Source organism: Salvelinus sp. IW2-2015, linkage group LG35, assembly GCF_002910315.2.
Source record: "Salvelinus sp. IW2-2015 linkage group LG35, ASM291031v2, whole genome shotgun sequence".
NCBI classification, from domain to species: Eukaryota; Metazoa; Chordata; class Actinopteri; order Salmoniformes; family Salmonidae; genus Salvelinus; species Salvelinus sp. IW2-2015.
In genome coordinates this window covers 10,977,669-10,987,861 of record NC_036874.1, presented here as the reverse complement: position 1 = coordinate 10,987,861, position 10,193 = coordinate 10,977,669, and the positions used below count along the sequence as shown (strand labels likewise).

The following is a 10,193-nucleotide window of genomic DNA, read 5'->3' as shown; positions in this document are numbered from 1 at the left end:
AATTTGTCCAATATAACATCTCTGTTTGGTTAATGATTACACCCCTGTTTTGAGAAGTGAATGGCCGTAAATCAGCAGTCGATTGGATTATTTTCATAGGCACACTTTTCATTGGTAATGTACGGCGCCAGAGCTCCTCCCTCAACTAATAGGTACAATGGAATGTAATTCAAGTTTATCCAACATTTTACATTACATGTGATTCTGGTGGCAATCATTCCCATAATATAGCCCCCCCGGAAAAACATTTAGCCTACTGTTTTTAATTTCTGCTCAGATCCTTGTGATCTATGGAAATCTATGGAACTAGAACATTTGCATGTTTGGGCGATTGTGTGCCAACATGGTAGTCCAATGTTCAGTAATTATTTTGAAGATTCAGTCAAATATAAAGATTATACACTATCACACAGATTTATTCAAAGAGAGAAACAATTCTGATTCACCAGGAGAAGAGTGAAAGCATTGTGCAAGCACACACCATGTGAAATTGAGTTAAATTCAGTTCATTTCCTTTTATTGTACAATAACACTTGATTTCGCTGTTTCATAGTCACAGACAAACAATACTGTATAAAAAATATAAAATAGGCACTACATACAACTATGATATGTCAATCAAAGACAATTTGCATAACCTTTTATGTCTGTTTCTGTGAACATTATATTCAGTGTGTATGTGTGCATGTTCATGTCAGCCACTCCTCTATGCAGCCTCTGAACACCGTCTCATTAGAATGCCAATAGCTGTGCTTCACTCCTGAGAGCACATACACAGCCAGGTCTACACGAGCATGCAGTGTCTTCAGCCCAAACGAATCCCTAACCTACCACTATTCAAATGAGAGAGACAGAGAAGCACATAGTTACCCATCACATTATGACATGAACATTATCAATGATGGTAAATGATACCATTAAACTAACTTACTTCCTGGTTCTTCATCTCAACAATGGTTTCGTTAAAGTCATAAAATCCAAACTGACTGATTGAAGAGAACAGAAATGGTTAGTCCATTAGGTATAGAGTGTCACTAGTGTCAAGCCCACGTCTCAGAAATGCAACCAATGTGTGTGTAAGAATACAGGATATACAACAGGGCAATTAATTTAGTGTAAAATAATGGTGATGATGGTGACCATGGATACCTGGACTCCCATGGTGTAATCACGCCATCATCTGGTCCTCCAATCAACACCAGCTTGTTGATATGCAGGAAGTTCTTCCTCCACTCTGATGATTAGAGAGAGAGATACATTTATTTGTTTTGAGAGTGAGAGTAACTAGGTCTCTCCACATTTTATAGAATTTAAAACGACTTAGGCCAACAGTGTCAGTAGGGCCAGACTGAATCTGCAGTTTTATCAAATATATATATTCTGGGAAAGTAATTTAAGCCAAACTAAATTTGTTGCTACAAAATGTGTAGTTCTGTTCATTATGCTGACAAGGCAGTGTTAAAGGAGAAGTAAGGAACTTGGCTGGAGATTTTGTCTCTCCCTTATCAGTCAATGATGACTAATCTAATCTAGGTTTCCAGTTTTGGATATTGAGATATCTGCAGTAGGAATGAATTTCACTACCTGTCATTTCCCTGTGTGGTCTCTCTCCATTCAGTAGGGCCAGATAATTGCTGCTCTACAGGAAGCGTTCTCTTTGGTGTGGGTCTGGTAGGACAAAACATTTTGGTGCAAGCACAAAGGAACAGTTGTGAGCCTCTTTACTGTACTCAGATACACATCTACAAACATCTGGTTCTCTATTTGTTCGACACCGAAGTTCCCCTTTAACTACCCAATTTTCTCTTACCATTCCAGAAGTTGCAGATGGACCATTTCTGTCCTACTGAAGAGTAGCACACGTGAAAAACACGGGCCTTTAGATAGTGGGGAAAAAAACATTTCAGAATTTCTGTGTCTGTGCGAGAAGCACAACGAAAAGGCTCGTTAAATGTGTGTGGTGTGTGGAACATATAATGTGTTTGAAGTTTACATTCGGCTTGCAAAGTTTCACTTTTTATTTGAAATGTGAGACATTAATAGATTTTAGTTTTACTTTGTGGTATGACAAAAAGCTAAACTTCAATGTGTTAGAATTTGTTGGAGGATTCTTTCTTTTTTTAAGATCTATACATAGGCCTTGCCTGATAGAAAATGACTTATGAGAAGAAAGTGACCATCACTGACCTCCATACTGGCCAGCCTGTGGTGATGAGAGGGAGATGGAGGACTGGACATTATGGTCAGGAAGTGTAGAAAGAAGTCCTCCACATATCAGACCACCTAGGAGAAGCAGGGGAAGACAACATTAAGCGGACAGAGCTATATCTCTATGTCTTGTTCCAAAAATGCTAAATAACTGAGATAGAGAGACCTTGTGAGAAGCAGATAAGATGGACGCCATGCTCTGCCTCCTGCATGATTGGATAGAGCGTATTTTTGAAGCCCTGCACCTGCACCCACAGTGGCATCAGGCTGGCCATGTTATCATACAGATATATCACTGACACGTTGGTACCTGGATGGGCCTGTGAAAATAATACTTCAGCTTATATTGCAAGTTACAAGAAAAAATGATGTACTTGAAACATGTTATCCTATCATATTATAACATACATTATAAACTGGGTGGTTCGAGCCCTGAATGCTGATTGGCTGAAAGCCACGGTATATCAGACCGTATACCATGGGTATGAATTAAAAATGTATTTTTACTGCTCTAATTACATTGGTAACCAGTTTATAATAGCAATAAGGCACCTCAGGGGTTTGTGGTATATGACCAATATACCACGGGTAAGGGCTGTATCCAGGCACTCCACGTTGCTGTATCCAGGCACTCCACATTGCGTTGTTCATGAGAACAGCCCTTAGCCATGGTATATTGGCCATATACCACACCCTCTCGGACCTTATTGCTAAAGTATAATGATATGATGGGCCAATATTATAGGATGAAAACGTTGTGTTTGCTCCTGGTATTGGGGAAATTATGGATGGATTACTTTTTTCTCTCTGGAGAATGGACAACAGCCACATGTTTTTAGAGGAATATGTTGTGTTACATTTGTATCACAGGTGCACTAAAACAGGATCTTATAAAATTCTCTCTTCATGTGAAACTATTTCCATTAATACTTTTTTGCCTTTTTAGTGCTTTTATTTATGGAAACACGTTTTAATATTTATATTTATTATTTGAGTTTTGGTGGCCCAAAAATCATCTTTTATCACTCATAGACTGTATAAAGTACACTCACTTTCTTTTTTCCCCCTCTACTCAATAACCTAATAAGTCTCAAATTACATAATAGTTTTCTTTTCTGTTTAATAAGTATATAATTACGGTTAAATATGTGTTGTAGAGGATTGGGCTCTCTGCATTGGGCTCTCTTGCCTAGTTAATTAAATAAAGGTTAAATACATGTTTGTTTTTTTAAATTGAAACGTACCTCTTGTATCAAACGACTCATCATAAGGTATTGTTCAGGGCCGTCAAAGAGGCGGTGAACAATGATGACCGGTTTGTACCCAAGCGTGTCGGCCAGGTTAACTCCACATAAGAGCAGCAGAAGTCCCTTGATGTCCAACGATGCTCTCATTTTCAATTAAACCACCGAAAAATAAAGTTTGATTCCTTCAGCGTGCAGGAGATAACAATTGGTTACATAACCCTAGCATAATTGCATTACCCTAGAAATGTAAGTTCCAGTCTACTATGTTTACCTACTTTCATTATTACACATCTGTGTGGTGGGGTTCACGGAAGAACACACCCCTTTTTCTTCTATCATCTTATTTCATTGTCAGGCGCATGCTAACCTCACTTGACTTTGAGTGTTTGGTGCCATCAATTTAATTCACTGTAATTCAATGGTGACGACACGCACTTGGAAGGATGTTTACACTTTCCAGTTTGTGCCTAAATTCCACTCACAAAGGGATTAGACGGGAAATGATGTAAATGGGTATAGATTTCACAGGTCTTTAAACCATTGAGTGTAATGCAAAATGCCTCATCAACTAATGAATGGTATTAACGATGACCAATGTACATAGCGGGAAAAATATGTTTATAATGCAGGCTCTTCATTCAGATGCAGATGTGCCATCATTTGGACAAACTATTGCGCAGTACTTGTTCTGATTGGGTTGTTCTGTACACCAACCACCAGGGGGCAGAATGCAGAATCCGACCAGAGACTTATTGAAACTACGTAGTTCCGCTTCCAGTTGTTGCACCATGGATGGAGTAATCACCTAGCCAGAAGTTGTGGATATGTTTTGCTTAATAAGTGTCATTGTAACCAACAGGATTGTTGTTAACGTTAGTAATGAGAGGGCTAATTTTAACTTCACTCGTTAGTTAAACGTCCACATATTAGTGAGGCGTGAAGCAAATTAACCTAAACTGAGCAAGTTTTTGTTAAACTTGCTAGCTGCTGCGTGTTGTGCTGTTTTCATATATCACCCCCATGTTCATTGCCGTTTAAAAACAAGGTAATGTGGCTCGCTAGCTACCTATCTATATTATGAATAGTTTCCTCTTCAGATCTTCAAAGAGCAAATAAAGGAGGGAAAGAAAAGCTAGAGGGCTTTCATTTCGAATGTTCCTACTAAAGCTCATCCAGCGGATCTATTCCGTTTTACAATGTATGGCACGAGGGTGTGTGGTATTGGCCAATATTCCACCGGTAAGGGCTCTTACCCAGCAGGACGCAACGCGGAGTGCCTTTACAGCCCTTAGCCGTGGTATATTGGCCATATACCACAAACCCCCCGAGGTGCCTTAATGCTATAAACTGGTTACCAACGTAATTAGAGTATTAAAAATAAATGTTTTGTCATACCTGTGGAATATGATCTAATAATAATATTTTTAGTAACCTGTTTATAATACCATTAAGGCACCTTGGGGGTTTGTGGTATATGGCCAATATACATTGGGTAAGGGCTGTATCCAGCCACGTCGCACTGCTTCGTTCTGTAAGAACAGTCCTTAGCCATGATATATTTGCCATATACCACACCCCCTCCTGCCTAATTGCTTAAATATACCCTTGTGTAGCATATAAATCTAGCTGTGGCAGCCATTCCCTGCTACAACGTCACCACCATTGCTACAGAAGTTCCCCATGTATATGACATTTTATATACCTAGCACAGGAGGTTGGTGGTACCTTAATTGGGGAGAATGGGGTCGTGGTAATGACTGGAGTGGGATAAGCCATTATTATGAGCCATTTTCCCCTCAGCAACCTCCTGTGATACCTAGTACTATGCAACTCTCTGTCTACATCTATACCGTAGCTAACTGATTTTGTCTCCCAATTAGTAAAAATGGCAAACCTAGAGCAATGGGTGAGCGACAGTCTGCACGACATCCTCGGCCTTAGTGACAGATATGTCGCCCAGTTCATGATCGGCTCCGCGCGTAAATCCTCGAGCGCTCAAGGCTTTGTGGCCCACCTCAAGTCGACGGGCACCATCGACATTAATCAGAGAGTGATCGCCTTTGCACAGGAACTGTATGAAAAGGTAAAATTATTTGCTTTCTTCTCATAAGTCATTGAACTGCATGCTTGTTTCTTATTTTGACCGTGGTTATTATGACCATCTAGTAATGACTTTCGTCTATGTGTTTCAGATTCCTCGTAAACAAGTCGTTGAAAAGCCAGCCAGAGCGATAGAGCGACATGTCATGGAGATTGAGAGGAAGAATCGAAATTACACCCTACTGTCGGACAGCGAGAGTGACGGAGAGGCGGTGAGAGAGAGGGAGAAGGAGAAGAAGAAAAGTAAAGACCGAGGCGATAAGAGGAAGCACCTCAGGAAAAGGGAGGAGAGTCAATCATCTAGTGAAGAGGAGACCCCTAAAAGGTAATCAACCTTGAAAGGGGTTTCATGTTGCTTGCTTGTGACACGTTCTACCTGCTTTCCTCTCTCTTGTTGCTTTTTAGCTAAATGTTGACAGCTGTATTTGACTTGTATGGACTTCAGGGAGACAGGATGTAGCTTCTGGAGTCTATGGTCTCATGAACTGAATTGCAACCATAAATACATAACAACAATCAAGCCAGTTACCCTAGAATATTTTGATTGTTTTCATGCTGTGTAGTCTCCATTTTTCAGCTGCTACACCTCTGTGGCTTCATTGCCTGCTTGAACAAGCCTCCACTTAGATTGTGTGGTTGGAGTTTCTAAAAGGCCCTTCCTCTTTCTCAGTAGTAAGCTGGGCCATGGCAACCAGAAGTCCAGTAAGAATGATGAAGAGGAGGAGGAGGAGTGGGAGAAGGAAGAGAGAGAACGCGTACTGGATCTGGAAGAGAGGGATGCCTTTGCCGAACGAATGAAACTGAAGGACAAAGACAAGACGAGGAACATCATGGAGAGAACGGACAAGAAGGTGGGATTGACTCTGAATGACGCAATCCAACTCAGTCTATTTGACTTACAAGTGTACTTGTAGGTGTGTTTTGTTTGTTGGCTAAATGTTTTTCCATGTCTTTTTCACCAGGGCTACGAGGAGGCTCAGAAAAGACTAAAGATGGCAGAGGAGGATCACAAGAAAATCGTGAGCACATTATTAAAATGCCCAGTAGCTATTGTCATATAATCGTCTAGGTCAGGGGTGTCAAACTCATTTCGCATCGTGGGCCACATACGGCCTAGGGAGATGTCAAGTGGGCCGGACCATTAAAATTATACCATACTCTGCTATAAATAACCAAAATATCATGTCTTTCCTTTGTTTTGGTGTAAAGAAGCACAAGAACATTAGGAAAATATAGCTGGCTTTTACCGCTGCTTCACTGACTTCTCGGCTCTGGATGAAAGTTGACTGCTGTTTCCTCAGACCCGCCAGCAATTCGTTAATCTTATCTCTTCTCAGTTGTCCTTGCAAGCCGTCATATTTTTCGCTGTGATGAGTCTCGTAGTGGCNCAGGAAGCGTTCTCTTTGGTGTGGGTCTGGTAGGACAAAACATTTTGGTGCAAGCACAAAGGAACAGTTGTGAGCCTCTTTACTGTACTCAGATACACATCTACAAACGAATGTTCTGGTTCTCTATTTGTTCGACACCGAACTTCCCCTTTAACTACTCAATTCTCTCTTACCATTCCAGAAGTTGCAGATGGACCATTTCTGTCCTACTGAAGAGTAACACACGTGAAAAACACGGGCCTTTAGATAGTGAGGAAAAACCATTTTCAGAATGTCTGTGTCTGTGGGAGAAGCACAACGAAAAGGCTAGTAAAAATGTGTGTGGTGTGTGGAATATRTGTGTTTCAAATTTACACACGGCGTGCAAAGTTTCACTTTTTATTTGAAATGTGAGACATTAATATAATTTGTTTTGCTTTGTTGTATGACAAAAAGCAAAATTTCATTGTGTTAAAGAGCTATACCTAGGCCTTGCCTGATAAAAGAAAAAATGACTTAGGAGAAGAAAGTGACCATCACTGACCTCCATACTGGCCAGCCTGTGGTGATGAGAGGGAGATGAAGGACTGGACATTATGGTCAGGAAGTGTAGAAAGAAGTCCTCGACATATCAGACCACCTAAGAGAAGCAGGGGAAGACAGCATTAAGCGGAAAGCGTTATATCTCTACATCTTGTTCCAAAAATGCTAAATAACTGAGATAGAGACCTTGTGAGAAGCAGATAAGATGGATGCCATTCTCTGCCTCCTGCATGATTGGATAGAGCAACTTTTTGAAGCCCTGCACCTGCACCCACAGTGGCTTCAGGCTGGCCATGTTATCATACAGATCTATCACTGACACGTTGGTACCTGGATGGGCCTGTCAAAAGAATACATCAGCTTATATTGCAAGTTACAAGACAAAAACRATGTACCTGAAACATGTTATCCTATCATATTATATTAAAAATAAAGASAGTCGCACACTCCATATATAAACTCCCAGTAATTTATTGGGTATATACCAACATTTCTGCATCACTGTGCCTTCTTCAGGGTAATGTCATGATTACTTGAACCAGGTTATGTAGGCAACCAATGACAATAGTGAGGGGTGTGTCATAATGATTAAGTTAATTAGAATGAATTAGTGAAACTGTTAAAAAAACAATCCTATCATATTATAACATACATTATAAACTGGGTGGTTCGAGCCCTGAATGCTGATTGGCTGAACGCTGTGGTATATCAGACCGTATACCACAGGTATGAAAAAACATGTATTTTTACTGCTCTAATTATGTTGGTAACCAGTTTATAATAACAATAAGGCACTACGGGTGTTTGTGGTATATTTCCAATACACCACAGCTAAGGGCTGTATCCAGGCACTCCACGTCGTGCATAAGAACACCCCTTAGCCGTGGTATATTGGCCATATACCACACCCCGCCTCACGGGCATTATTGCTTAAATATAACACAGGTATGATGCAAAATTACTTGTTTACTGTTCCAATTACATTGGTAACCAGTTTATAATAGCAATAAGACACCTCAGGGGTTTGTGGTATGTTGGCAATAAACCACGGGTAAGGGCTGTATCCAGGCACTCCACATTGCRTTGTTATGTATGACATACATTTGTATCACAGGTGCACTAAAACAGGATCTTCTAAAATTCTCACTTCACGTGAAACTGAGGTGGATGCTTTTTTGGCTTCTTAGTGCTTTTATTTAAGGATGCAAGTTTGAATATTTCTACTTATTATTTATGAGTTACTAGGTGTAAAACATTTTGGTGGCCCCAAAAACATATTTTATCACTCACACACTGTATAAAGTGCTCTCACTTTCTTTTTTCCCCACATAAGTATCCATGGAAACAGTTTCACATGAAGTGAGAATTTGATCAGATCCTGTTTTAGTGCACCTGTGATACAAATGTATATCATACRTAACATTCTATTCCTCTAAAAACCTGTGGCCATTTTCCTGTTAAACATTCTCCAGAGAGAAAAAAGCAGATGTTCAAGTCATCCAGTCATAATTTCCCCAATACCAAGAGCAAACACAATGTTTTCAGCCTGTAATATTGGCCCATCATATCATTATACTGAGGCCCGAGAGGGTGTGGTATATGGCCAATATACCATGGCTAWGGGCTGTTCTCATGAACAACGCAATGTGTTCCTGGGTACAGCAACATGGAGTGGCTGGATACAGCCCTTACCCATGGTTATTGGCAATATACCACAAACCCCTGAGGTTCCTTATTGATATTATAAACYGGTTATCAACRTAATTAGAACAGCAAACAAGTCATTTTGCATCATACCCGTGGTATATTTAAGCAATAAGGCTGGGTGGCGGGGTGTTGTGCAGTATATGGCCAATATACCACGGCTAAGGGCTGTTCTTATGCACGACATAATGCGGAGTGCCTGGATACAGCCCTTAGAGCAGCCCTTAGCCATGGTGTATTGGCAATATACCACAAACACCCGAGGTGCCTTATTGTTATTATAAACTGGTTACCAACATAATTAGGGAAGTAAAAATACATGTTTTTCATACTCGTGGTATACGGTCTGATATACCACGGCTTTCAGCCAATCAGCATTCACTGCTCAAACAACCCAGTTTTGAAGAATCTCAAATCTCAAATATATTTTGATTTATTTAACACTTTTTTTTGGTTATTACATGATTCCAAATGTGTTATTTCATAGTTGTCTCCCCTATTATTCTACAATGTAGAAAATAGTAAAAAATWAAGAAAGACTCTTGAATGAGTAGGTGTGTCCAAACTTTTGACTGGTACTGTACACCTCAATGATCTAATCAGTCTCAATTTACATAATACTTGTTTTCTTTTCTGTTTAATAAGTATATAATTATGGTTAAATGTGTGTTGTAGAGGCTTGGCCTACAAACGTACCTCTTGTATCAAACGACTCATCATAAGGAATTGTTTAGGACCGTCAAAGAGGCCGTGAACAATGATGACAGGTTTGTACCCWAGTGTTCCGGCCAGGTTAACTCCACATAAGAGCAGCAGAAGTCCATTGACATTGATGTCCAACGACGTTCTCATTTTCAATTAAACCACCGATAAATAAAGTTTGATTCCTTCAGCGTGCAGGATAGAACAATTGGTTGCATCACCTTAGCATAAATGAAAATGGACATTTAAGTTCCAGTTTACTATGTTTACCTACTTTCATTATTACACATCTGTTGTGGTGTTCGCGGAAGAAGACACTCCT

At 40.1% G+C, this 10,193-nt stretch overlaps 2 protein-coding genes and 1 pseudogene across 3 annotated transcripts; 1 reads left to right on the top strand and 2 right to left on the bottom strand.

Moving 5' to 3' along the window:
• Positions 1-632: 632 nt before the first annotated feature.
• On the bottom strand, positions 633-3,684 carry LOC112067956 (lysosomal thioesterase PPT2-A-like; annotated as a pseudogene).
• A 539-nt stretch (positions 3,685-4,223) lies between these two features.
• LOC112067955 (pre-mRNA-splicing factor ATP-dependent RNA helicase DHX16-like) lies at positions 4,224-6,618 on the top strand. 2 transcript variants are annotated; one of them, XM_070437299.1, is made up of 5 exons: positions 4,224-4,500; positions 5,336-5,538; positions 5,648-5,880; positions 6,229-6,406; positions 6,518-6,618. In XM_070437299.1, exons 2-5 carry the CDS (start codon positions 5,341-5,343, stop codon positions 6,614-6,616), a joined length of 708 nt encoding a protein of 235 aa, XP_070293400.1. In that variant the 5' UTR covers positions 4,224-4,500; positions 5,336-5,340; the 3' UTR covers positions 6,617-6,618. The 2 variants fall into 2 exon arrangements, with proteins under 2 accessions (XP_070293400.1, XP_023990657.1); XM_024134889.2 differs by having other exon boundaries at positions 6,226-6,406.
• A 22-nt stretch (positions 6,619-6,640) lies between these two features.
• Positions 6,641-10,109, bottom strand: LOC112067799 (lysosomal thioesterase PPT2-A-like). The gene is made up of 6 exons (XM_070437341.1): positions 9,866-10,109; positions 7,652-7,805; positions 7,467-7,562; positions 7,117-7,224; positions 6,903-6,969; positions 6,641-6,668 (listed from the first exon to the last, which is right to left on the bottom strand). The coding sequence occupies exons 1-6, from the start codon at positions 10,019-10,021 to the stop codon at positions 6,641-6,643; spliced, it is 609 nt and encodes a 202-aa protein (XP_070293442.1). The 5' UTR covers positions 10,022-10,109.
• Positions 10,110-10,193: the final 84 nt, after the last annotated feature.